The 27,992-nt window shown below is 45.5% G+C and overlaps 2 protein-coding genes across 6 annotated transcripts in view; both read left to right on the top strand.

Moving 5' to 3' along the window:
- Window positions 1–17,973, top strand: part of LOC310705079 (uncharacterized protein) — a 44,817-nt gene extending 26,844 nt beyond the window's left edge. Inside the window, exons 2-7 of one of the 5 annotated variants that reach the window (XM_083499450.1) lie at window positions 646–2,995; window positions 3,188–3,269; window positions 3,559–3,641; window positions 10,988–11,114; window positions 12,027–13,451; window positions 13,784–17,971. In XM_083499450.1, the coding sequence (XP_083355576.1) occupies window positions 2,579–2,995; window positions 3,188–3,269; window positions 3,559–3,641; window positions 10,988–11,114; window positions 12,027–13,451; window positions 13,784–13,785 (2,136 nt within the window). In that variant the 5' untranslated portion in view covers window positions 646–2,578 and the 3' untranslated portion in view covers window positions 13,786–17,971. Of the gene's footprint in view, window positions 1–645; window positions 2,996–3,187; window positions 3,270–3,558; window positions 3,642–10,839; window positions 11,115–12,026 lie in introns of those variants that run through there. The other 4 variants (XM_083499447.1, XM_083499452.1, XM_083499449.1 and 1 more) reach the window with 4 other exon arrangements.
- A 1,300-nt stretch (window positions 17,974–19,273) lies between these two features.
- Window positions 19,274–27,992, top strand: part of LOC310705151 (uncharacterized protein) — a 31,318-nt gene continuing 22,599 nt past the window's right edge. The window contains exon 1 of the mRNA XM_083499649.1: window positions 19,274–19,317. The gene's annotated coding sequence lies outside the window, so the exon portion shown is untranslated. The remainder of the gene's footprint in view (window positions 19,318–27,992) is intronic.

The following is a 27,992-nucleotide window of genomic DNA, read 5'->3' as shown; positions in this document are numbered from 1 at the left end:
CAGGAGGGGAGGGTGGCTCATGGGGGGGGGCCTGGGAGCAGGGAGTCCTGCCAGGGAGGGGCGAGGTCGCAGGAACTATCTCCTTCCTTTAGATCTTTTTTTTGGGGGGGGAGGGGAGGAGGTTACCGCCCCCCTTCCAGAAATTTTCCCCTGGGAAATCTAGCAGATAGAAATCTAGCTTCTTTAAATAAGGCTATCAGTACGACTTCTGTCATGTGTGACACGGGTCAGTGTCATTGCACAACAGAGGAAACACGTGTGAATGGTTGCTCCCAAACCTCTTCCTTTGTTTCCCTTCTTTCTTTCTCCTTATTGGCAGAGGAGGCCAGCCAAGCAGATCAAGCCGAGCTTTATGAGGAGCTGGGTATGTTGATTTGGAGAAGAGGAGACAGAGAGGAGATGGGAGAGCCATGTCAGATTAGATCATTTATTACGGTCAGAGACCAGCTTATAAAACACACTTGGGGGTACAGTCACAGAAGTAAAACAGGCAATTTATGTACAACAACAAATTTAAAAACAAAGGACACCAACAAACTATCCCAGGGAGTTGACTCAGAGTCACCCATGAAACCGAGTGTGGGGATTTTCATGACGGACTATTTTGAGCTGGAAGATGGTCTGCGCCTACAGATCTGTACACAGAATCTGGCGACCATCCAGGTCATCTTCTGACCTTTGCCTAACAGGAAAAGGTCCAATTTTTGCTTTTGCGGAAGGTCAGCGAGCCTCACCAGCAGGGGACCAATGGTCTTACTACGTGCCTCTTCGTAAAAGGGACGTCTAAAGAACAAGTGTTTTGGCTTCCTATCTCTCCCAATGGGCAGGTGAAAAGTCTCTGAGCATACGGGGCTTTTCTAAAGGCTCCATCCAGGACCAGCGATGGAAGAGCCGAGCTTCTGGCGAGTGTAAAGGCCCTTCTTGCATTTCTAGATGCGAGAAAGAAGAGATATTCTGCCGGTGCAGCTATATATTTCTCGATTTCTCCAATTTTATGGTTGGAGCACCTTGCACAGTCCTGTTGTCTCTCGGTGTCTAATATTCTTTGCCTGACCGTGGCTTTTGCCTGGCCCAAGCCCAGACTTAGAAGGGCTTGAGGGGCAAAACCCAGTTTCCGGTGGGTGTTCAGGACTGCAGTCTGCCAGCCTGACTGGAATTGGTCTCAGAGGATCAATGGGGCTATCCCTCTGGGGATCAGATACAATGTCAGCCATTTGTAGATTGATGTTAGGCAGATGCTAGCCTCCACTCTCATCATCCCCGTTTCTAATCTAACCCATGCGTTTGAGACACATCTGGGCACTTGGAGGAGAGCTCTAAGAAGTCTAGATTGAACTCTCTCAAGGGGGGAGGAAGCCGAGGAAGGCGGGCGCAAGAAGGAACCATAAAGGAGTTGTGCCAAAGTTTTGGCCTTGTATAGTTTTCGAGCTGCGGGAACGAAGAAGCCCCCTTGTGCTCTGAAAAATTTAAGGATACAATTTGCAGATTTTTCCGCTGAACTCCCGATGGAGTTTATGTGTAGTTTGTTGGCTCCTGAGGCCTGTACTACCATTCCTAGATACTTGTAGTTTGTGACTTGTTCTAATTTATGGCCTTGGAGTTCCCAGCTTCTAAGCTTTGGTTTTGCCCCAAAAGCGAGTATCTTGGTCTTTTGATAGTTGATTTTGAGACATTCAAATTCACAGTATGCTGCGAGCTTTCTTAGTGCTCTTTTGAGTCCAGTGGGGGTTCTAGATAAAATTACTGCATCATCGGAATATAGCAGGACCGAAATATGCCGATTTGCGAGCTTCGGAGGGTGGGTTTCTGAGTCATGGAGTGCAGATGCTAAATTATTTAGATAGAAATTGAATAGTAGAGGGGCCAATAGGCACCCTGGCCTGACTCCTTTAGAGGTTTTAATAGGGTCCGTTAGGTGTCCTAGGTGGCTACACCTGACTCTAAGAGCCGTGTTTGCGCGCAGTGCCTGAATTAAGAGCAGAAGCTCTTAATTCTATGTAGGTCCCCTGTAGTCTGTCCCAGAGTCTGGTTCTGGAGACTGTATCAAAGGCTGCTTTTAGATCAACAAAGGCAGTGTATGGTGAGGCCAGCCGTTAGGAGAGCCATGTCACCTGGGCGCAGGATTCCAACCAATGGCTTCAAGCTACAAGAAAGGAGATTCGGATGCAACGTACCTAGTCATTTTTCACTAGGAACCAATGACTCCCTTGTCAATCAGTTCTGACTTCATGCATTGACTGGAAGGAAGGAGCAACCAGGCTGATTCGCCTCGCATTAATCTCTTCGCTTGCCTCCACATTTCCACAATCTCCCTTCTAGAGGCCTACATCTCCTCCTCCTCCTTTTTAGAAAGATAGCTCAGAGTCTGGGCTGTGGTGCAGTCCTACCCTGGTTCCCAGCAAGACTCATCCATGCTTGCTCAGGGAACCTTTTTCTTCCCCTGATATTAGAGAACTTTTGTAACAGAACAATGTATTTGCTTTGTAGGATTTGCTAGAACTTCTTATTCAGACAGACAGAACTTGGCAGAAGACCAAAGGGTTCCATCCCATCTCTCAGAGGCTTCCTGAGAGCACAGATGGATGAGCGAGACTCAGCTGGCCCTAGAGCAGGAAGAGGCCATGACATCCAAACTGGGAGCAGTCGGGGGTTCTGGGAAAATTTTGTGCAGAAGATCCTGGGTGAGGAGGACACCCTCTGCTCAAAGATACAGAGCCAGCAGGTGAGGCAGTTCTGCTTCCAGGAGGCCAAAGGACCCCGAGAGGTTTGCAGCCGACTCTACCACCTTGACCATCAGTGGCTGAAGCCAGAAAGGCACACGAAAGCTGAGATGCTGGACCTGGTGATCTTGGAGCAGTTCCTGGCTGTCCTTCCACCAGAGATGGAGAGCTGGGTGAGGGACTGTGGAGCGGAGACCAGTTCCCAGGCAGTGGCCCTGGCCGAAGGTTTCCTCCTGAGTCAGGCAGAGGAGAGAGAGGAGGCAGAGAGAAAGCAGGTGAGAGAGACTTTCCTCTGGATACTCCCAAGGGGCTCCAAACAGGATGGAGAACATCCAGAAAAGGTCTGCTGATGGCCCATCCGTTTTCGGGGAATGAAATCTAACACCCTTAAAGTATCTGTCTTTGCGTTCTCTTTCTAATATTTCTCACCATTCATTTACTGTTTTGAATTCTTGTTGTTCTTTCAGAAAAGGGATCATTTTGCAGAAATGGACCTGGATTCCTGTGAGGCAGAGAGGCCTCCGTTGGACACCAGAGAGAGGACACTGGGTAAGGAGGAAGGTGGCTCTTCTCCATTTGGTCTTGTTCTGTTGGTTTTCCAACTCATCTGAGGGTTCTTTTAATCTTGGTGGTTTTTTTTGAGGGGTGCTGGTTGGGAACAAGGGTTCAGAGGAGGGGAGATGTATTTCTGCACACCTAACATGAAATGGACACAAACCTCCAACTGCACTCAGCAGGTAAGGCTTTGTCAAAGCCCATCTGTAGTTAGAGATGTCCTGTTTCCTCTGTGAGAGAAGCAGGCACTCCTGCCATCCTGATTACCTTTTTTCTCTTGCAGGTGGCAGAAGGATGCCGGCAAGACCTCCTGATCCGCCTTTTCATGGGGGCAGAAGGGAAGCAGTGGCTGTGGAACCAGATCAGGTCAGGGGAAGCTGCCTTGTGGGGTCAGAGGCCGAGGGATGGAGCAATGTCATGGACTGAGCCCAATACTCAGCCAAGTATGTGAACATCGTGCTCTTGCTGATAGAGAGTTAACTCCAGCTGTGAACTGTGGGATTTCCTGCCCAGATAACTCTATGACTCCAGCCTTCTGAATGTTTCCAGTAGGATTCATCTGTAGTTGCAGTTTTCGTGGAATCCTAGAGTTGAAAGGGACCCCAAGGGTCATCAAGTCCCACCCCCTGCATTGCACGAGTCTCAGCTAGATAATCCAAGACAGATGGTCATCCAGACTAGGCTTCTTTTATTTCTGTATTCATCAATGAATGCTAAAATAGGCTTCTTCTTTTTAAAAAAATGATATTTATTAGGAGTTTAAAAAATTACAGAAAATAGAAAAAAGGAAAACAATAAAAAAATTAACAGAATATACCTTACAATACATAAAAAGAAAAACATAGAAAAACAATACAGCAAAACAGCAAAAAGAAACAAAAACACTAAAACACACATCCAATGTTCCATATATTTACCTTTCATTTACTTGTTTCATCGGCCTCCTCACACCTCCCTTTTTTGTATTCTAGTTCAATTACCTATTTCAGCAAATTCTTTCCATCTTTCTCAATTTTTGTTCTATATTTTATCTTAACAGTCTAACCTTAAATTTTTTCATTTTGGCCCATTATCAATCAGTTTTTACTTAATTCTTTATTACAATTCTGCTAAAACCAAATACCTTCATTCCAGCATCCTTCTAACATTCATTAAGTTTGCTATATTTTTGTAAATATACTTTAAATTTTTTCCAATCTTCTTCCACCGACTCTTCTCCCTGGTCTTGGATTCTGCCAAGTCATTTCCGCCAGTTCCATGTAGTCCATCAGCTTCTTCTGCCATTCTTCCCTGGTGGGAAGATCTTTTTTTCATTTGCCAAGCCAACAATTTTTCGCACTTATTTGCCGATTCAAATGTCTTTTGTCTCATCTGTTTAATCTTCCATTCTATTTCCTGATTCATCATTTTCATATATTGTACTTGATACAACTTTATCTCTTTCAAAATCTCCTGCGACTTTGGTTTCACCCTTAATTTCTCCTCTCCTTCCTTTATCTTTTCCAGGATTTTGTCTTTTTTCTCATTTTGCATTCTCTTCTTAATTGCATTCTGCTGTATCAAAAATCCTCTCATGACCGCTTTGCTTGCATCCCAGATTACTCTTCTTTCCACAGCTAAAATAGGCTTCTAAGCAGCAGACAGACGATAACAAATAATGTCCAGGATTCACCTAGCCAGCCCTATCTGCTGCAAAATGGGGCCTGCCCCCCACTCCTCCGCCTCTCCATGCCCCCATGAACCCCTTGAATTTGGCTCTAGGGCGTTGGAAGGGAACCTCCCCAGAACAACTCACGAGGAGAGGAGAAAGTGGATCCTTCCATCGGGGAAACTGGAATGCTTGCGTAGGCAGAAAAACGTAAACATAAGCTGGAGTACCACCTATTTGCAAAAAGACGAATAAATGCAGAATAAAAGAATTCAATTAAAGCGTTAAAATAGGTACCCATAATAAAAATGTGCAGCAAAGCAATCCTATTGAAATAATACAGCAATTAACAGGAAGGAAATAACAGAGCATTGTGTAGCAGATCACATTTCTGCCGTCTCATTTTTTTTTTTTGTAATAATATTTTATTAGAATTTTCCAAAAAGTTAACATCAACAAAAATCAACAAAAATCAGAAAAAACAAACAACAAACATCGAAAATCCAAACAAAGAAACAAAAAAAAATACAAAGGAAAGAATTTAGCATAAAAGAAGAACACTCTTTTATATTAATAACTTTCAAAACCTTATTCTCTTTGCTTCCACCCCCCTTCTCTTCTTGTATTCTACTTTAAAAATTAGTTCAGCAAGATCGTTCATTATTCATTTTAAACCTTTATCCCTCCCTTTATAATCTTATTTATCTTAATCGCTAGAACCCCTTCATTTCATTTTCAGAGCCTTCAACATTCATAAATTTTACAATATTTTTGTAGATAAACTTTAAACTTCTTCCAGTCCTCTTCCATCTGCTCCTCTCCTTGATCTCGGATTCTGCCGGTCATCTCTGCCAGTTCCATATAGTCTATCACTTGCACCTGCCACTCTTCCAAGGTGGGTAGGTCTTGCGTCTTCCAATGCTTTGCTGTAAGTATTCTTGCTGCTGCTGTAGCATACATGAAAAAAGTTCTATCCTTCTTTGGCACCAATTGGCCGACTATGCCCAGGAGGAAGGCTTCTGGTTTCTTCAGAAAATATACTTAAATACCTTTTTCAGTTCATTATAGATCATTTCCCAGAACGCCTTAATCCTTGGGCACGTCCACCAAAGGTGAAAGAATGTTCCTTCAGTTTCTTTACATTTCCAACATTTATTATCGGGCAAATGATAGATTTTTGCAAGCTTGACTGGTGTCATGTACCACCTATAAATCATTTTCATAATATTTTCTCTTAAGGCATTACATGCCGTAAATTTGATACCGGTGGTCCACAACCGTTCCCAGTCAGCAAACATAATATTATGACCAATGTCTTGTGCCCATTTTATCATAGCCGATTTAACCGTTTCGTCCTCCGTGTTCCATTTCAACAGCAAATCATACATTCTCGACAATATCTTAGCTTTGGGTTCTAACAATTCTGTTTCCAATTTTGATTTTTCCACCTGGAAACCATTTTTCCTGTCCAAATTGTAGGCCTCTCTTATTTGAAAGTAATGTAACCAATCCTGCACCTTATTCTTAAGTTTCTCATAACTCTGCAATTTCAACCTGTCCCCTTCTTGTTCCAAAATTTCCGAATATCTCGGCCATTTAGATTCCATATTAAGCTTTTTCACAGCTTTAGCCTCCATTGGCGACAACCACCTAGGAGTCTTACTTTCCAACAAATCTTTGTACCTCGTCCAGACATTAAATAGTGCTTTCCTGACAATATGATTTTTAAAACCTTTATGAGCTTTAACCTTATCATACCACAGATATGCATGCCACCCAAAAGCATTATCAAAACCCTCTAAATCCAAAATGTCGGTGTTCTCAAGAAGTAGCCATTCCTTCAGCCAGCAAAAAGCTGCTGCTTCATAATATAACTTAAAGTCCGGCAGGGCAAACCCCCCTCTATTCTTAGTATCAGTAAGGATTTTGTATTTTATTCTGGGCTTTTTGCCCTGCCAGACAAATCTAGAGATTTCTTTTTGCCACTTCTTGAAACAGTCCATCTTGTCAATGATTTGTAACGTCTGAAACAAAAATAACATTCTTGGCAATACATTCATTTTGATAACCGCAATTCTACCCAATAAGGAAAGCTTCAGATTTGTCCAAATTTCAAGATATTTTTTCACTTCCGACCAACACTTCTCATAGTTATCTTTAAATAAATTAACATTTTTTGAAGTCATATTCACCCCTAGGTATTTCACTTTTTTCACCAATGATAAACCTGTTTCTCCCTGAAACCTTTCCTTCTCAATCGATGTCAAGTTCTTCTCCAAGACCATTGTTTTCGATTTATTCAATTTAAAACCTGCCACCTGACCAAATTCTTGTATTATTTCCAAAGCTCTGTGAGTACTGGGAATTGGCTCCTGTAATGTCAATACTAGGTCATCTGCATATGCTTTAAGTTTATATTGTTTAACTCCGACCTGTATACCCTGAATCTGTTGGTCCCTTCTAATCATGTTCAGCAAGACCTCCAGGACTGAAATAAAAAGCAGGGGGGAAATTGGGCAGCCTTGTCGTGTCCCTTTCTCTATCTTAACTTCTTCTGTCACTGCATTATTCACTATTAATTTTGCCTTTTGTTCTGAATAAATCGCACCTATACCGTTTCCAAACCTTTCTCCCACCCCCATCCCTTGCAGGTTTTTCCTCATAAAACTCCAAGAAATATTATCAAAGGCTTTCTCCGCATCAATAAATATCAAAACAGCTTTTGTATTTATATTAACTTTGCAATTTTTCCAAAATGTCAATCAAATTCCTTGTATTATTTGACATATATCTGCCTGGAAGAAAGCCAGCTTGGTCTTTAAATATCATTCCAACTAAAACTTTTTTCAGTCTTTTAGCCAAAATATCGGCAAAAATTTTGTAATCCACATTAAGTAGGGCTATAGGGCAGTAGTTCTTAAGTTGTGTCTTTTCAGACTCATTTTTCGGTATTAGTGTGTGTGATGGGATGATGAGCTGCTTGTGCGTAAAATCGTAGTCCCTCAGAGTTTGTTCAAGTCCACAAACCTCTGTCTGTGACGGAGCCCCTCAGACATGGCTCCTCTAGTCACTGGCAGATTCCGACAGTGGCTGCTTTCGGAATCGCTTCCAACATAAAAGCTCCTTAACGGAAACACGTCTTCTGGACTCACGGCGTGACAGTTTCCGGCGAGGAGTGGGTCTCCCTATGGGAGGTCCAGAAACCTCCCCACTGTTCTCGCTGGACGTGTCCCTGAGCCCTCCCTCTTGCTCGCTTTCCCTCAGAGACCCCCCTCTCCCCCTGCTGGTTCCTGCTTCAGCTGCTGGGTCTCTCCCAACCTCCGTGAGCCCTTCCACCACCTGTCCCTCCGATGGCAGTTCCCTGACAGTGTGATATAGGTCTCTTTCCACGATTCCGGCGCTCTTTTCCCCTCCATAATTTCATTACAAACCTCCATTAACGGTTGAATTAAAAAGTTTTTCAAAACTTTGTAGTACTTGGAGGATAGTCCATCCGGGCCTGGAGACTTGCCTAGTTGCAAATTCTTTATGGCACCTTCAACCTCCTGTTCAGAAATTTTTTCATTCAAAATTAGTTTGTTCTCTTGAGATATTTTTTGTAGTCCATTTGTTTCTAAAAATTTCTCAATCTTGATCTCATTCTGTGGCCCTTGTGCGTACAATTTTTAAAGTATCTCTGGAAACAATCTTTAATTTCCTTTGGGTTTTGTATGTTCCATCCATTTACTTCAAGATTAGTCACAGTATTTATTTTTTGTCTTTTCTTCAGCTGCCAAGCTAGCAGCTTTCCACACTTATTAGCCGATTCAAAGGTTTTTTGTCTCATCTGTTTGATCTTCCATTCTATGTCCTGGTTAACCATTTTCAAATATTGTGCTTGTCAGAGCTGCCCGAGGTCCCAGCTCACAAAGGACCAACGCCGGTTCGTTGTTATATACAAAAGTCTTTATTGAAGTTCAGTTCTGCTTTCACAGCCGCAGCGCCAGCTCTATGTCCGAAACTCTAGACCGCTGAAGCTCCGTCTGAATCTCCTCCCCCCAGACACCAGTTTAAGACTCTGGCCTTGCTCCACCTCTTCCTTTGCTCTTTCCTCCTCTGGATTCGTCCGTTCGCTGGTGTCTTGCCGCTCCTAGACTCGTCTGACGCTGAGTCCCCTGAATCTTCCCCCTGCCTCCGGCGGGCTTTAGGACCTGGTTCCCAATCCGGGTTTTCTGCTGTCTCACACGCCTGTACATTCGAACTTGGCACGCGCGCCCAGCCGGCTACCTTCCTCCTGACCGTTACACTGCTCCTGTCACTGCTTCCCCCTTCGGGGGGGCTAGCTGGACCTGACCTCCCCTCCGTTCCCCCACTCTCCGATAGAGGCGTGGTCAGCCCTGACTCATCTTCTCTCCCTGCTGGAGGAACGCTGGCCTTGACACATGGGACTCTTCCCCCCCCCACTACGCTCTGGTGGGGAAGCTGGTCCTGATCTCCCGCTGCTGCTTTGGGAGTCCCCGCTGGCCCCTTGTTTCTGGTGCGTCCCCCCTGGGACCCCCCTTGCCCTGACCATCGGCGCCTCCTTCTGGGAATCTTCCGATCCGCTGGAGAAGCTCATGGAATCTCTCGGGTCACTGTCATACTCCCCTATGCTGCCCTCAGATTCTTCCCCTTCGCTCTCCATTTCCTTCCTCCCCTGTGCCTCTGTTCCTGAGCCCCTGACATCCATCCCCCCCTCGAAGCCCCCCTTTCCCCCTCCCCCTCTTCGGGTGCGGGTTCCGGGCGCTCCATTGCTGTGGGGGTGAGTGCAGGATACCGTTCTTTCCCCCTGGTATGCAGCCGGCCAGCTGGATCCGGCCAGCCCGTAATGGGTTCGTCGACATCGATCTCCTCTGCTTCCATCTCTCTGCATTCGTGCTCGAACCCAGGATCCTCCCCCAACACGTCCATGTCCTCCCCTCCCCCTGTTACCTCGGGTGATGTTGCGTGTAAGGGCCCCCTCAGCAGTTCCCTGCTCCACCCCACCTCCGGTTGATCGTCCCACCAATAGGAGCGGTCTGTGACAGACCCCGAGAGTGATCCCTCTGGGGAGCTTGTTTCTGGCGCCGTTTCCTCAGCTGATGAGAACCCGTGGAACGTGCTGGCTGAAAGTGTGGGTGTGAAAAGACAGTCGTCGAAATAATCTGCCGGCATAGGTCTGTGTGGGAAGAGTGCATGGAACTCGTCTTTGAGGTAGTGCTCCTCCACGGCATAGTACGGTACCCACCTGTTGGCGCTGGCCGGGGTATCTTCCTTGGCGAGGAGACGCTGGCCCTGACACATGGGACTCTTCCCCCCCCACTACGCTCTGGTGGGGAAGCTGGTCCTGATCTCCCGCTGCTGCTTTGGGAGTCCCCGCTGGCCCCTTGTTCCTGGTGCGTCCCCCCTGGGACCCCCCTTGCCCTGACCATCGGCGCCTCCTTCTGGGAATCTTCCGATCCGCTGGAAAAGCTCATGGAATCTCTCGGGTCACTGTCATACTCCCCTATGCTGCCCTCAGATTCTTCCCCTTCGCTCTCCATTTCCTTCCTCCCCTGTGCCTCTGTTCCTGAGCCCCTGACAGTGCTTGATATGATTTAATTTCTCGCAAAACCTCCTGTGACTTAGGTTTAGACCTTAATCTCTTCTCTCCTTCTTTTATTTTCTCTAGAATCTTTCCTTTTCTATCCTCTTGAAGTCATCTCTTTATAGAATTTTGCTGAATCAAAAAACCTCTCATTACAGCTTTACTTGCATCCCAGATTCCTCTCTTTTCCACCGTAGTTTTCAAATTTATTTCAAAATAATCTTTTATAGTTTTTTGGGCCTTTTTAATAATTTCTGGATCTCTAAACAAGGTGTCATTCATTCTCCATCTGAAGGAACCAATCAGTGTTAATTTCATTTACATTTTCACAGGGTTATGGTCGGAGCAAGTTTTTGGACAGATTTCCAACTTTCGAATCTTGGGTGCCATCCCTCTTGTGATCCAAATTAGGTCAATTCGTGTCCAGGTCAAGTGGGCTTTCTGCCGTCTCAGAGGAGGACATTTCCCTTTTTCTTTTAGGGTCCAGTGCTCTTTGAAGATGTCGCTGTTCATTTCACGGACGAGGAGTGGGCATTGCTGGATCCTGACCAGAGAGCTCTGCATAAGGACGTCATGGAGGAAAATTGGGGGATTGTGTCCTCTCTTGGTAAGCCTCCGTGTGGGATCGTCCTATCTGCCAGGAAATTCAAAAAATACCTCTATGTGACAAACCTCATATATCTTCCACAGTGCCTCCTACAACACCTGGGAACTTAACACCCCCATAAGAAATAGTAGATTACAGTTTTTTCTGTGAACAATCTTCCTCCAGTTCTGCCTCCTTCTACCTCCAGTTCTGCCCAGGCATCTTAAATGTCAGCTTCAGAGTTGTTAGGAAAGATAAGTAGCTTCTGTCAGGTTTTCTGTTATTGTTTTTGCTGCTGTCCGTCTTGGGTTGACCAAAGAGACTGACACTGGAGATGGAGGGGATGCCATGACTGGGCCAAAAAACATCTGCCCCAGAGAAGAGCCAGGCTGATTGAATCTCAGGTAGTACTAGCAGTGATAATAATAGTAATAATAATAATTTTTATGTATACCCTTACCATCTGGTTGGGTTGCCCCAGCCAATCTGGGAAGCTTCCAACACATATGCAGTCGTATTTCTGGTTGCGAATGGGATCCGTTCCGGAGATCCGGCCAGATCCCGAGGTTTTCGCAAGACAAGGATCACTGTGCATAGATTTGTCGCTTTCATAATCTGATGTTTATATAATCCAAGGGTTATGTAACCCGAGGTGCTACTGTATAAACATGAAACAGTAATAATAACAACAATCTAATCCAATGAAAAAAGTACAAAAATTTTACAAAAAGTACATTTATAAAATGAGTAACTTACTTCAAACAAAGCAACATTCAACCAAAGATTAGAATCCAATAATAAATACATTGGTTTATTACAAATAACAAAGGTAATGAACACTGCCTTCTCTACAACAAATTTAATGAGCATTATTCCCTAACTGGGGGCTCCATTTGTTCCTGAGGCTCTAATCCCTTTTTCTCTCCATTGCAGATTGTGATGAATTGCAAAGCAAGAACAAAGGTGACCACAACACAATCTGCAGAGTGGAGAAGGCACGTAAAAATTTGGAATGTGGAAAGAGCTGCAGTCAGAGCTCCCATTCCACTTCCCATCAACAAAATCTCATTGGAAAGAAACCCTATCAGTGCATTGAATGTGGAAAGAGCTTCAGTCAGAGCTTCTCTCTCATTTCCCATCAAAGAATTCATACAGGGGATAAATCCTATCACTGTGTGGAATGTGGAAAGAGCTTCAGTAGCAGCTCGGGTCTCACAAAACATCAAAGAATTCATACAGGGGAGAAACCCTTTCAGTGCATGAAATGTGGAAAGAGGTTCAGGATTAACTCCGATCTCACTAGGCATCAAAGAATTCATACAGGGGAGAAACCCTATCAGTGTGTGGAATGTGGAAAGAGCTTCAGTATGAGCTACAATCTCACTTCCCATCAAATAATTCATACAGGGGAGAAAATCTATCGGTGCATGGAATGTGGAAAGAGCTTCAGTAGAAGCGCCGATCTCACTAACCATCAAAGAATTCACACAGGGGAGAAACCCTATCAGTGTGTGAAATGTGGAAAGAGCTTCAGTATGAGCTCCAATCTCACTAAACATCAAAAAATTCATACAGGGGAGAAACCCTATCGGTGCATGGAATGTGGAAAGAGCTTCAGTATGAGCTCCCATCTCACTTCCCATCAAATAATTCATACAAGGGAGAAACCCTATCAGTGCATGGAATGTGGAAAGAGCTTCGGTATGAGCTCCAGTCTCACTTCCCATCAGATAATTCATACAGGGGAGAAACCCTATCGGTGCATGGAATGTGGAAAGAGCTTCAGTCGAAGCACCGATCTCATTAAACATCAAAGAATTCACACAGGGGAGAAACCCTATCAGTGTGTGGAATGTGGAAAGAGCTTCAGTATGAGCTCCGATCTCACTAAACATCAAAGAATTCATACGGGGGAGAAACCCTATCGGTGCATGGTATGTGGAAAGAGCTTCAGTATGAGCTACAATCTCACTTACCACCAAATCATTCATACAGGGGAGAAACCCTATCGGTGCATGGAATGTGGAAAGCGCTTCAGTAGAAATGCCGATCTCACTAAACATCAAAGAATTCATACAGGGGAGAAACCCTATCAGTGTGTGGAATGTGGAAAGAGCTTCAGTATGAGCTCCGATCTCACTAAACATCAAAGAATTCACACAGGGGAGAAACCCTATCAGTGTGTGGAATGTGGAAAGAGCTTCAGTATGAGCTCCGATCTCACTAAACATCAAAGAATTCATACAGGGGAGAAACCCTATCAGTGTGTGGAATGTGGAAAGAGCTTCAGTATGAGCTCCGATCTCACTAAACATCAAAGAATTCATACAGGGGAGAAACCCTATCAGTGTGTGGAATGTGGAAAGAGCTTCAGTATGCGCTCCAGTCTCACTAAACATCACAGAATTCATACAGGGGAGAAACCCTATCAGTGCATGGAATGTGGAAACATCTTCAGTATGCGCTCCAGTCTCACTAAACATCAAAGAATTCATACAGGGGAGAAACCCTATCAGTGTGTGGAATGTGGAAAGAGCTTCAGTCAGAGGTCCCATCTCGCTTCCCATCAAAGAATTCATACAGGGGACAAACCCTATCAGTGTGTGGAATGTGGAAAGAGCTTCAGTATGAGCTCCAATCTCACTTCCCATCAAAGAATTCATACAGGAAGAAACCCTATCAGTGTGCAGAATGTGGAAAGAGTTTCAATCAAAAGTCCAGTCTTACTTACCTTCAAAGAATTCATACAGGGGAGAATCACGGAATTGTAGAATTTTTGAGCTTGAAGTGATCCCTGGTGCAATCTATTTCACCCCTTGTGATGCAGGCATAGCAAGTAAAGCATCCATGACAGATGACCATCCAACTTCATTTGAAAACCTCAAAGAATGGAAATTCCAGCACTCCCAAGGGAGTCCAATCCACTAACAGCTGTTGCTGTCAAAAAGTTCTTCCGCATCTGTAGTCAGTCTTTTTTTAAAAAAACAAAAAACTTGAAGGCATTGGTTTGTGTCCTACCCTGTGGAGCAGGCGTCCTATTGGGAAGACCCAGTTCTCTGAGTGCATGTTCTGCAAGTTGGGCAATAGGGGCAGTACAGGATTCCTTTTGGTGTACCGACCTCCCCGCTGCACCAAGGATTCCCTGCCCGAGCTGCTTCAGGTCGTGGCGGATGTTCTCCTGGAGACACCTAGCTTGGTCGTCCTAGGGTATTTTAACATCCATGCCGACACGACCTTACAAGGGGCTGCTCGGGACTTCATGGAAAGCATGGCCTCCATGGGGCTTTCCCTGAATATGTTTGGCCCAACTCATAGCCATGGACATGCCTTAGACCTGGTGTTCACCTCTATGGATGTTGGTGATCTGACACTAAGTAAAAGCGAAACTAAAGAAGTGCCTACCAAGTGGTGATAGTGATGGCCAAAAAGACTTTCTTCACTGCCTCTATTACATCTGCGGGGGGGAAACAGCAGGAGACTCTTTCAGGTGGTTCACAATTTAGCAATACCACCTGCTCCATTAGGGCCCAGTACAGGCCACATGATCTCCTGCAATATTTTTGCAAAGTTTTTTGCAGACAAAGTCGCTCAGATTCGAGAAGAAGTAGACTCCACCATGGGAGCAGGGCGGGAGAGTGCCAGAGTCCTGTCTAGTCAAGTTGTGTGGGATCAATTACAATCTGTTACGCCCGAGGATGTGGACAGGCTGCTTGGACGAAGGAAACCAACCACTTGTCTCCTTGATCCTGGCTTATAAAAGTGAGCCGAGAAGGGCTGGGCGATGGGCTTCGTGAGGTGGTGAATGCTTCCCTCCATGAGGGAGCCTTCCCAGACCCTTCTTTAGATGTGGCCACGATGGCCAACTATCGCCCAGTCTCAAATCCTCCATTCTTGGGCAAGGTGACTGAGCGAGTGATTGCTGAACAACTCCAGGGAACCAGCCAGACGGCCTTCTCAGTAGTAGCGACCTCCCTGTGGAATGCCTTCCCACCAGATGTCAAAGAGAACAACAACTACCAGACTTTTAGAAGACCTCTGAAGGCAGCCCTGTTTAGGGAAGCTTTTAATTTTTGATGTATTAGTATTTTAATATCTTATTTGAAGCCGCCCAGAGTGGCTGGGGAAGCCCAGCCAGATGGGCGGGGTATAAATAATAAATCATAATAATAATTATCATTTTATTTTCTTACTCCTGTAGTAACCTATGTTATCCATCATTTGAGAACCATGATATTCTTCTCCCTTTGCTCGTCTTTCATTTTTATCACAGTCTTTGAACTCTAATACTTTGAAAGAGCGAGGTTTTAATTTCATGAAGTGAGGCAGCTCATCCTCTATTAACTGTCGTAGCTGAGATAGGAAGTCCATGTTGAGGGTCTGGAGAGAGTGTTCAGACGGGACTTAATCTGGAGGGAGAAGCTGTGGGAAGACTCTTCTTCTGGGGTCTCCTTCCATTTGGGAGAGGAGAGATTTTCTAGGAAAAGGAGATTTCTGAGTCAGTAAAAAGGACTCAGATGATCCCCTGGGTCTGGCATACAAAGGAAAATACCTCTGAAGTGGAACTGCTTAGAGATTGGGGAACCGAGGAAAAGTGGCCCCTCGCTCACGGACCAAAGTATGAAGCCATGAAGGAAGCTGGGCTGTTCTGTCATAACTAAGTGAGGGAATGAGAGAGAAGCAGCAGAAACAGAGTTAAGCCTTTTAGCATTTATTCTGGATACCTGAAGTGTAACAACTGATTTTGAGAGGAGGGAGTTTAAGAGAAGCTGTGCCTGTACAGTGGTACCTCGGGTTAAGTACTTAATTTGTTCATGAGGTCTGTTCTTAACCGGAAACTGTTCTTAACCTGAAGCACCACTTTAGCGAATGGGGCCGCCGAAGCACAATTTCTGTTCTCACCCTGAAGCAAAGTTCTTAACCCGAGGTACCATTTCTGGGTTAGCAGAGTCTGTAGCCTGAAGCGTATGTAACCTGAAGCGTTTGTAACCCAAGTACCATTGTAGTACCTTGTTTATTCCTGTGACATTTAGCTGAAGTAATAAGTTAACGTCTACCTGACAGAGGCCTTCCAGAATCTGATTCAGAGCCAAATCATGTCGTTGCCGGACAGAAAGTACATATCTTTAGAGAGATTCCACTGAAATTGAGACTTAGAAGAACCAAATATAGATATTTAACAATAGCACTCAGGAGAGCTGACATTAGATATAAATGGGAATTCCCAGAGGGCATTTCCTTTACATACATGAAAAGGAGATACAGGCTAACATCAGAATTTCAGAGAGTCCTTTGACAAATACAGGAGAGACTTAGATTCCCACTGCTGAAAGGCACATACGGTATTCTGTTAGATTGGGAGACGAAAGACGAAGATGTGAAATCTGTTATGATTAAATGGGCACAAGATATGGGTCATAATATTATTGTGGAAGATTGGGAAAGGTTATGGAAAACCGATTTAAAATTCACAGAGCGTTCCTTGCTGAAAGAAAATTATATGAAGATGATGTATAGATGGTATATGACACCAGTGCAGTTAGGAAGAATGAACAAAACCAGCTCAAATATGTGTTGGAAGTGTAACGAAAGAGACGGGACTTTTTACTATATGTGGTGGGATCGTAATGAATTCAAAAAGTTTCAGGAAATGATATATAGTGAGTTGAAGAAAATGTTCCAATTAAAATTTGTTTAAAAACCTAAGGCATTTTTGTTAGGGATTGATGGAAAAATTGATGGATTACGCAGAATTGGCAAAATTGACACACAAACTACGTGACAAGGATAACTGTGATTTTAAAGATGAATGGGAACCCTTTACAAAGTACTTACAGAAGCAACAAAATGAACTGGACTCCTTGGCAGGTTTTGAATAAACATTTACAAACTTTTTATTGATAACATTTAGATAGAAAATTAAAAATCTGTACAGTATTGTAACATGCAGAAAATAGCATATGTTGATAAACCAGAGAGGGGAGCTGAGGGAAGGCTGAGGGGGAGGGGAGGGTGGGTCAGGTTTTTTGGAGAGGGGAAAAATAAGGGAGGAAATTTAAGGATGATATGTTATTTGATAAAATGTTATGTTGAAATTACTAATAAAAATATTTTTAATAAACATTTTGAAAGTGTTTGTGTGTGTTTTTACAATCAGGCAGTCTATAAATTTTATGAAAATTACAATACATCATAACATCATATAACATAAGCAGGAGTTATAAATTTTTTTAATAAAATAGCGCACTGTCTTTCATTTTGTGTCTTCCTGGAGTTCCACACCTCTGCTGGGTGGAGAGGATATGGTCTCTCTCCTTCATCTCAGCTCCACAGCAGTTCTCTCAAAAAGACTTGGCAGAGAAGGCGGAACTCAGAGCCCTTTATAACATGAAAACACAATCAAACAAGGAACTTATAGTGCTGCGGAAGTAGTAGTAGTACTAGTAGTATTTATTTAGTAGTAGTAGTATCTGAGGTCCCCCCAGGGTACCTGCTCAGCTGAGAGGAGGGTGTCATAGCACAGGTAGCAAATCAGCTGCTGCTCCGTCCCTTGAGGGATTCCCCGCCTCACTTAATTGGACAAATGTTGCAAAAGGGCATCACCCGCCACTATATAAACCCTCTCACCCCCGGCAGCAGCAATGAGGTGGTACAGCTTTCGGGTGCTAAGAGTGTGTCCCTGCTTTGGGAGGGGGAACACAGCCCCCCAGCAAAGTTTGGAGGACGAGCCAAGAGGTATAGCCGGACACTGGAAGGCAAACAGTTGCAGGAATTTATGTATAGGTTGGAGGGGGGGGGGGTTGCCCCTGCGGTAGATATCATGCACATGCAGCACACTACCAAAATCAGCACCATCACTTTTGTGACTTTTTTGACTTGTCCCCACAAAACACTTCATCAGTTTCTTCCTATCTGGTCAAGGGGCCTCTGCTGCACAATACCAAATGTAAGAATTCACTGATAAATGTATCTCTGTACTGGCTCACTGGGAAAACTTAAGAAATTCATATAGACATGTGAGCTCAGCTACTCAGCAGCCCCTCTACTTGAGTGATGATTTCTGGCATCCTGATACCTGAGTGACAGACACATAGCAATTCCAGAAATAACAAACCCAGACGAAGGCAAAAGCCTCAGGTTACATTCCATGGGTGTTTGTTGGAAGGCAAGGAGAACCATGGGGCAGGGCCCAGGATGCTCAGATTCTTGCCACCAGACCTCCCCTTTCATGATGTATGAGTGATGTAGTTTGGGGGGGGTGCAACATGGGGATTAGCAGCTGATAAAGTTTGGAGGCTCTGCTGTTTGGGGCTTCCATCTTGTTCCACCTGGTGTCAGGTGGGAGTCCTGCCATGACAGTCTTCAAGAAAGACCAAGCTAACTGGCTGCTCTTTTGCTCCGGTATTCCTGGCTGGGGTCCTTGTTTTTTCTCCAAGGGATCCCTCAGATTTCTCCATTAACAAAACGTACCCAAAGCTTTCAAAATGTGCCCTTTCCTGCATTTTGCAGCTCAGCAATGTGTAGTCCCAGGAGAGGCAGGAACAGCGTGTCTTCCTGTTCCTCCCTCAGCTGAGACCTGCCTGGATGGAGACATGAGAGCCACCTCTCAATATCTGGGGGGCTGACCCATGGAAGAGGGAGCCAGCTTCTTTTCTCCTGCCCTAGAGGGGAGCACCCAGAAGAAGGGACCCAGAGGACCAGAAAGCAGTTTCTGCTGCCTAAAGAGCAGGGAGAACCTTCTGAGGGGAAGAGCAGCAGAATCCCTTGGGAGATGGCGGACTCTCCTTCCTTGGAGGTTTTTAAGCAGAGGTTGGATGCTTTGGCTGAGATTCCTGCCTTGCAGGGGGGCTGGAATAGATGACCCTTAGGGCTCCCTCCCAGTCTAGGATGAGGTTCCTTGCTTCCTGCAAACCCCTTTTCCCTGCAACCTCTTCCTCCAGTTTCTGGCCAAGGGAGGGAGCGGATCACAGACCAGCCAAGAGCGTCCCCTCAAAATGAGCATCTCTGGGATTGTGCAAGGCAGGAGAGAAAAGGCAGAGAGGACTGAGCAGGGTGGACTAGGCTTTGCAAGGGTTAAAGGGAAATGAACTGCATTCCTAGAGAGGACAGGATGTAAAGGGGGGGCCAGGTCCTCCAGGGGAAAAGCCCCTCCCTCCCCTTCCTGCAAGGGGGGGGGTTTGCTTTCCTCTGCTGCAAAGGCTGCATTGTTCTCTTCCACGGGGATCTGGTGAGTCTCCTCTCTCTCCCCCCCCCCCTCGAGGGTGCAGTGGGGAGAAGGTGGGAGTCCCAGGGATGCAGGGGAGGGTGGCTCATGTGGGGGGGGGGAAGCACCTGGGAGCAGGGGGTCCTGCCAGGGAGGGGCGAGGTTGCAGGAACTGTCTCCTTCCTTTAGATCTTTTGTGGAGGGGGGAGGGGAGGAGGTTACTGCCCCCCCTCCAAAAAAATATTACTCAGAGCCCCCTGGGAAATCTAGCAGATAGAAATCTAGCTTCTTTAAATAAGGCTATCAGTAGGACTTCTGCTGTGTGTGACACGGATCAGCGTCATTGCACAACAGAGGAAACATGTATGAATGGTTGCTCCAAAACCTCTTCCTTTGTTTCCCTTCTTTCTTTCTCCTTATTGGCAGAGGAGGCCAGCCAAGCAGATCAAGCCAAGCTTTATGAGGAGCTGGGTATGTTGACTTGGAGAAGAGGAGACAGAGAGGAGATGGGAGAGCCATGTCACCTGGGCACAGGATTCCAACCAATGGCTTCAAGCTACAAGAAAGGAGATTCGGACTCAACACTCCTAGTCATTTTTCACGAGGCACCAATGACTCCCTTGTCAATCAGTTCTGACTTCATGCATTGACTGGAAGGAAGGAGCAACCAGGCTGAGTCCCCTCGCATTAATCTCTTCGCTTGCTTCCACATTTCCACAATCTGCCTTCTAGAGGCCTACATCTCCTCCTCCTCCTTTTTGAAAGATAGCTCAGAGTCTGGGCTGTGGTGCAGTCCTACCCTGGTTCCCAGCAAGACTCATCCATGCTTGCTCAGGGAACATTTTTCTTCTCCTGATATTGTACAACATTTGTAACAGAACAATGTATTTGCTTTGTAGGATTTGCTAGAGCTCATTCAGACAGACAGAACTTGGAAGAAGAACAAAGGCTTCCTTCCAATCTCTCAGAGGCTTCCTGAGAGCACAGATGGATGAGCGAGACTCAGCTGGCCCTGGAGCAGGAAGAGGCCATGCAATCCAAACTGGGAGCAGTGGGGGATTCTGGGAAAACTCTGGGCAGAAGATCCTGGGTGAGGAGGACACCCTCCGCTCAGAGGTGCAGAGCCAGCAGTTGAGGCAGTTCTGCTGCCAGGAGGCCAAAGGACCCCGAGAGGTTTGCAGCCGAATCTACCACCTTTGCCACCAGCGGCTGAAGCCGGAAAGGCACACGAAAGCTGAGATGCTGGACCTGGTGATCTTGGAGCAGTTCCTGGCTGTCCTTCCCCTGGAGATGGAGAGCTGGGTGAGGGACTGTGGAGCAGAGACCAGTTCCCAGGCGGTGGCCCTGGCTGAAGGTTTCCTCCTGAGTCAGGCAGAGGAGAGAAAGCAGGGAGAGAGAAAGCAGGTGAGCGAGACTTTCCTCTGGATACTTCAAAGAGGCTCCAAACAGGATGGAGAACATCCAGAAATGGTATGCTGATGTCCCATCCTTTTTCTGGGAATGAGATCTAACAACCTTAAAGTATCTGTCTTTGTCGTTCTCTTTTTAATATTTCTCATCATTCATTTACTGTTTTGAATTCTTGTTGTTCTTTTAGAAAAGAGATCATTTTGCAGAAATGGATCTGGATTCCTGTGAGGCAGATGAAAGAATGAAGCCAACAAGACCTCCATATTTATATTTTCATGGAGGCAGAAGTGAAACAGCGGCTGTGGCACCAGATCAGGTCAGGGGAAGCTGCCTTGTGGGGACAGAGGCCGAGGGATGGAGCAATATCATGGACTGGTTGGGCACAGAGAAATGGTGGGAGGAAGCAGCCTGGGAACCAGGAAACAAAGACGTCTCAGAGCCCAAGGAGTGGAGGTAGAGGAAGGAAGAGCGGTCAGAGGGAGAAGACTGGCATGAGGAGGTGTCAGAAGCTGAAGGGGTAACAGGGCTTAGTGAGCTGGAAGACTCTGTGGCAGAATGCAGTCCAGAATCAGAGGCAGAAGAGGAAGGAGGCGAGTGGGAGAGGAAGGTCGAGAGGCAGAGGTGAGTCAGGAGAAGGAGGAGCCACCGGTGGCTCCCTCTCCTTCTGCCAGAATCCACCCTCCCTGCTTGTCTCTCAGAGCCAAGAGAGGTCTAACATGGAGGAGCAAAGGCAGGCTGCACACTGGTGCACTGTTCAATCGCTTGCCAGAAACCCCAGAGAGGAGGGGAGTTGGAAAGCTGTGGGGAGCCGGGGGCCTTCACTCTCAGCAACTGCTTTTGTGGACGAAGAGGCTCAGGGAATGAGCTGCTGTTTTCATTAAGCCCGAAACTCAGCCAAGTCTGTGAACATCGTGTTCTTGCTGATAACGAGTAAACTCTAGCTGTGAAGTGTGGGATTTCCTGCCCGTATAGCTCTGTCATACCAGCCTTCTGAATGTTGCCAGTGTTGGCAAACTAGCCCCCTCGGGAGAAGCTGGCCTCTCTCCCAGCTCCCGGAGCTTCTTACCGGTGATCTCCTCTGGCTGGTATCCCCACAGTCCAGGGAAATCTTGATAGGCGACATTTCCCAGCGTGGAAAATGCACACCCCCTCCATCCTTGCATACCAGCAAGAGAAAGGAGATAGTCAGAAAGCTATTTACATCCTTTTATTTCTGACTGTTCAGTTGTACAGAAAACATGTCCGATCAGTTCAATCTCCTCCTAGCAAGTGACTCAAACTTCCTTTACAAACGCAACAGGAAGGTCTCATATTACACTGAGAACAAAGCTTTGAGAAATCCCTGGAACATTCTTTCCCATAGCTAGCCACATCATGTGATGTAAACACTGAGCTGCCAATTTGCAGCTGCGTTGTATCCATATCGTAACAGCCAGTAGGATTCATCTCCCCCTCTCCATGCCCCCATGAACCCCTTGAATTTGGCTCTAGGGCTTTGGGAGGGAACCTCCCCAGAACAACTCACGAGGAGAGGAGAAAGTGGATCCTTCCATCGGGGAAACTGGAATGCTTGCGTAGGCAGAATGATTTGAAAACCACAAGGTGGAGTACCACCTATTTGCACAAAGACGAATTCCCATAGTTAAAATGCAGAATAAAAGAATTCAATTAAAGCATTAAAATAGGTGCCCATAATTAAAATGTGCAGCAAAGCAATCTTATTGAAATAACACAGCAATTAATAGGAAGAAAACCACAGAGCATTGTGTAGCAGATCATATTTCTGCTGTCTCAGAGGAGGACATTTCCCTTTTTTATTTTAGGGTCCAGTGTGCTTTGAAGATGTCGCTGTTCGTTTCACGGATGAGGAATGGGCGTTGCTGGATCCTGACCAGAGAGCTCTGCATAAGGACGTCATGGAGGAGAATTGGGGGATCGTGGCCTCTCTTGGTAAGGCTCCCTGTGGGATCGTCCTATCTGCCAGGAAATTCAAGAAATACCTCCATGTGATAAACCTCATATAGTTTCACAGTGCCCATTACAACACCTGGGAACCTAACACCCCCAGAAGAAATAGTAAATTACAGTTTTTTCTGTGAACAATCTTCCTCCAGTTCTGCCACCCTCTACCACAGTTGGGCTGATCTGAACTGCCCAGGCATCTTAAATGTCAGCTTCAGAGTTGTTAGAAAAGATAAGTAGCTTCTGTCAGGTTTTCTGTTATTGTTTTTGCTGCTGTCCGTCTTGGGTTGACCAAAGAGACTGACACTGGAGATGGAGGGGATGCCATGACTGGGCCAAAAAACATCTGCCCCAGAGAAGAGCCAGGCTGATTGAATCTCAGGTAGTACTAGCAGTGATAATAATAGCAATAATAATAATTTTTATGTATACGCTGACCATCTGGCTGGGTTGCTCCAGCCAATCTGGGAAGCTTCCAACACATATACAGTGGTACCTCTGGTTGCGAATGGGATCTATTCCGGAGGTCCGGCCAGATCCCGAGGTTTTTGCAACCCGAGGATCACTGTTCTGCGCATGCGCATGGATTTGCCCCTTTAATAAGCTGATGTTTACGTAACCAGAGGGTTACGTAACCTGAGGTGCTACGGTATAAACATGAAACAGTAATAATAACAACAATCTAATCTAATGAAAAATGTACAAAAAAATTAAAATGAGTAACTTACTTCAAACAAAGCAAAATTCAACCATCGATTAGAATCAAATAATAAATACATTGGTTTATTACAAATAACAAAGGTAAGAAACACACAGCCAACTGCCTTCTCTACAACAAATTTAATGAGCATTATTTCCTAACCGGGGTCTCCATTTGTTCCTGAGGCTCTAATCCCTTTTTCTCTCCATTGCAGATTGTGATGAATTGGAAAGCAAGAATAAAGGAGACCACAACACAATCTGCAGAGTGGAGAAGGCACGTAAAAATTTGGAATGTGGAAAGAGCTGCAGTCAGAGCTCCCATTCCAGTTCCCATCAACAAAATCTCATTGGAAAGAAACCCTATCAGCACATTGCATGTGGAAAGATGTTCAGTACAAGGTCCTCTCTCACTTCCCATCAAAGAATTCATACAGGGGAGAAACCCTATCAGTGCATGGAATGTGGAAAGAGCTTCAGTCACAGCCAAAGTCTCACTTCCCATCAAAGAATTCATACAGGGGAGAAACCCTATCAGTGCGTGGAATGTGGAAAGAGCTTCAGGAAGAGCTCCAATCTCACTAAGCATCAAAGAATTCATACAGCGGAGAAACCCTATCAGTGCGTGGAATGTGGAAAGAGCTTCAGGAAGAGCTCCGATCTCACTAAGCATCAAAGAATTCATACAGGGGAGAAACCCTATCAGTGCGTGAAATGTGGAAAGAGCTTCAGTACGAGCTCCGATCTCACTAAGCATCAAATAATTCATACAGGGGAGAAACCCTATCAGTGCGTGGAATGTGGAAAGAGCTTCAGGAAGAGCTCCGATCTCACTAAGCATCAAAGAATTCATACAGGGGAGAAACCCTATCAGTGCGTGAAATGTGGAAAGAGCTTCAGGAAGAGCTCCAATCTCACTAAGCATCAAAGAATTCATACAGCGGAGAAACCCTATCAGTGCGTGGAATGTGGAAAGAGCTTCAGGAAGAGCTCCGATCTCACTAAGCATCAAAGAATTCATACAGGGGAGAAACCCTTTCAGTGCATGGAATGTGGAAAGAGCTTCAGGAGGAGCTCCAATCTCACTAGGCATCAGAGAATTCATACAGGGGAGAAACCCTATCAGTGCGTGGAATGTGGAAAGAGCTTCAGGAAGAGCTCCAATCTCACTAGGCATCAGAGAATTCATACAGGGGAGAAACCCTACCAGTGCGTGGAATGTGGAAAGAGCTTCACTGATAGCTCCTATCTCACTTCCCATCAAAGAATTCATACAGGGAAGAAACCATATAAGTGCATAGAATATGGTAATAGCTTCACTCATAACTCCTCTCTCATTTCCCATTAAAGAATTCATAAATTGGAGAAACCCTATCAGTGTGTGGAATGTGGAAAGAATTTCATCCAGAGAGCTCATCTGAATACCCATCAAATAATTCACACAGGGGAGAAACAATATAAATGTTTTGAATGTGGAAAGAGCTTTAGTAAGAGCTGTAATCTCACTTCCCATCAAAGAATTCACACAGGGAAGAAAACCTATCAGTGCATGTAATGTGGAAAGAGCTTCACTCATAACTCCTCTCTCACTTCCCATCAAAGAACCCATACAGGGGAGAATCACAGAATTGTAGAATTGTGGAGCTGGAAGTGAACCCTGGTGCAATCTATTCCACCCCATGTGATGCAGGCATAGCAAGTAAAGCATCCATGACAGATGACCATCCAACTTCACTTGAAAACCTCAAAGGATGGAAATTCTCGCACTCCCAAGGGATCCTATCCAGTAACAGCTCTTGCTGTCAAAAAGTTCTTCCGCATGTTTAGTCAGTCTTGTTTTTTAAAAAAAAAAACTTGAAGGCATTGGTTGGTGTCCTTCCCTATGTTTGGCGGCTCCCAATTGAGTGTTAAAACAATACAGCATTAAATATTAAAACTATTATTAAACTATTAAAAATAGCTATATGCGCAAAGAAGGGTTTTCTCTCCCCCCCCCCCCCGCGTCCTGAATCTTCCATCACTCCGCTTCATTGGATGCCTGGGACTTCTCTGGCCACTTTTTCCAGGCCAGGCACAATTTCACAAACTTCCATCATGTTGCCTCTTCCTCATTGCTCTAAACCAGCCTTTCTCCACCTGTGGGTCCTCAGATGTTGTTGGACTACAACTCCCATCACCCCTAGCTAGCAAGGCCAGAGCTCAGGGATGATGGGAGTTTTAGTCCAACAATATCTAGGGACCCACAGTTTGAGAACCGCTGCCTAAACTAAGAAGTCCCAAACCCTCCTGCAACCTTTCCAAATATGGGAAGTCATTGCCGCGTCTCTTGGATCATTTTCTTCACCCCTTTCTGTACCTTTTCCAACTTTGCAACCTCATTTTCGAGGGGAGGCAACCGGATCTGTGCGCCCTACAGCATTGCAAAGTAATAGCGTCCCCTTTATTTCCCACCCGTTTCCTAATTAATCCTGGCATGGGCTGCGGAGCTCATACCTTTGATCCAGTCACTCTGTTTGGGTAAGAAACAGATGAGAAGTGCACTTATGGCAAGTGCAGAACCCAAAGAAAAACAATATAAACTCTACCAGTTCCTTGGTGCAGATGGCCTACTGAGTTGACCCAGGAAACTTCTGGGTGGGGCTGGGCTTTTCCTGTTTTTCATAGCTTCTCTGCTTACACAAAGGAGACTGAACAGCTGGCAGACAGTCTTCATGAGTCCAATTCTGGCCTGCGTTAACAGAAGTGCAGTGTCCTAGGGAAGTCATAGTACTGATCTATTCTGTCTTGGTCAAACCCCACCTAGAGTCCTGGGTCCTATTCTGGAGAAGCTGGGGGTGCTTAGCCTGGGAAGGAGGAGACTGAGACAGGATCTGAGAGTCATCTTCAAATCTCTCTAGAGCTGCCCCATGGAAGATGGAGCAAGCTTGTTTTCTCCAGTGTGGTGTAGTGGTTAAGTGTGGTAGACTCCTAATCTGGTGAACCAGGTTCGCTTCCCTGCTCCTCCACATGCAGCTGCTGGGTGACCTTGGGCTAGTCACACTTCTCTGATGTCTCTCAGCCCCACTCACCTCACAGTGTTTGTTGTGGGGGAGGAAGGGAAAGGAGAATGTTAGCAGCTTTGAGACTCCTTAGGGTAGTGATAAAGCGGGATGTCAAATCCAAACTCCTCCTCCTCCTCCTCCTTCTTCCTGCTCTGGAGGGTAGGACTCGAACCAATGGCTTCAAGTTACAAGAAAAGTGATTGCAACTAAACATCAAGAAGAACGTCCTGATAGTAAGAGCTGCTTGACAGTGCAAAGGTGGTGGGCTCTCCTTCCTTGGAGGTTCTGATCCTGAAGTTGGGTGGCCGTCTGTCCTGGGTGCTGTAGTTGAGATTCCCGCATTGCAAGGGGTTGGACCAGACAGCCCTCAGGGTCTCTTCCAACGACACAATTCTGTGGTTCTAGGGGGAGAATGTGGGTGCAGTAGAATTACACTACACCCAAAGCCTCTTTGTTTCCACAACATGTCCAAAACAATGGCACAACTTTGCAACTGGCTTGAGGGCAACTTCCCTCTCGTTGAGGTCCATGAGAGGGTCTCCCCTGCACAAAGCTACTTCTTCTCAACACGCTCACTCTACAATGCCAGAGCTCTGTTTCCCAAGAAACCAGAAGCCTTTCTCTTGGGCATTGTCGGCCAATTGGTGCCAAAGAAAGACAGGACTTTTTTTATGTATGCTACTACAGCAGCAAGAATTCTCATAGCAAAGTATTGGAAGACACAGGATCTACCCACTCTGGAATAATGGCAGATGAAGGTGATAGACTATATGGGACTGGCTGAAATGACTGGCAGAATCCGAGCCCAGGGGAAAGAGACGGCGGAAGAAGATTGGAAGAAATTCAAAATTTACCTTAAGAAATATTGTAAAATTAATGAGTGCTAAAATGTTGAGGTTATAGAAAGAAGGGGACTACAGCTGTAAAAGATTAAGTAAAAGAAAAGAACAAGGAAAAATTAGATAAATTTAAGGGGGAGGATTTGCTGAAACAAATTTGGAAATTGGGATGCAGAAAGGGGAGGTACGGGGAAGTCGGTGAAGTAAGGTTTAAGAAAAAAGGATTTGAAATTATACATGTTTGTTTATGTGTGTGTTTTTGTTTGTATTGTGTATTGTTTGTGTTTATATAAATTGTGAAAAACCAATAAAAATTTTAATAAAAAAAAATAGAATGCCAGAGCTCTGGATGTGGTGCAAGTCAGGATTTTTTAGGCTGCCCTTGATTGCCCTGTGGACCATTCTCCAAGTAAACAGGCTGGATTCTTTGGAGTCTCCCAATACACCTAGAAGCTTTGTTAAGGAGAACCCAGAACCCACCGTTTTTTGTTGCCTTACGGTTCCCCATTACGGGCCGTCTGTCCTGGGTGCTGTAGTTGAGATTCCCGCATTGCAAGGGGTTGGACCAGACAGCCCTCAGGGTCTCTTCCAACGACACAATTCTGTGGTTCTAGGGGGAGAATGTGGGGGCAGTAGAATTACACTACACCCAAAGCCTCTTTGTTTCCACAACATGTCCAAAACAATGGCACAACTTTGCAACTGGCTTGAGGGCAACTTCCCTCTCGTTGAGGCCCATGAGAGGGTC

Source organism: Podarcis liolepis (genome assembly GCF_965112155.1).
Source record: "Podarcis liolepis genome assembly, chromosome: 4".
Lineage (NCBI taxonomy): Eukaryota > Metazoa > Chordata > Lepidosauria > Squamata > Lacertidae > Podarcis > Podarcis liolepis.
This window is presented reverse-complemented; position numbering and strand designations above follow the sequence as displayed.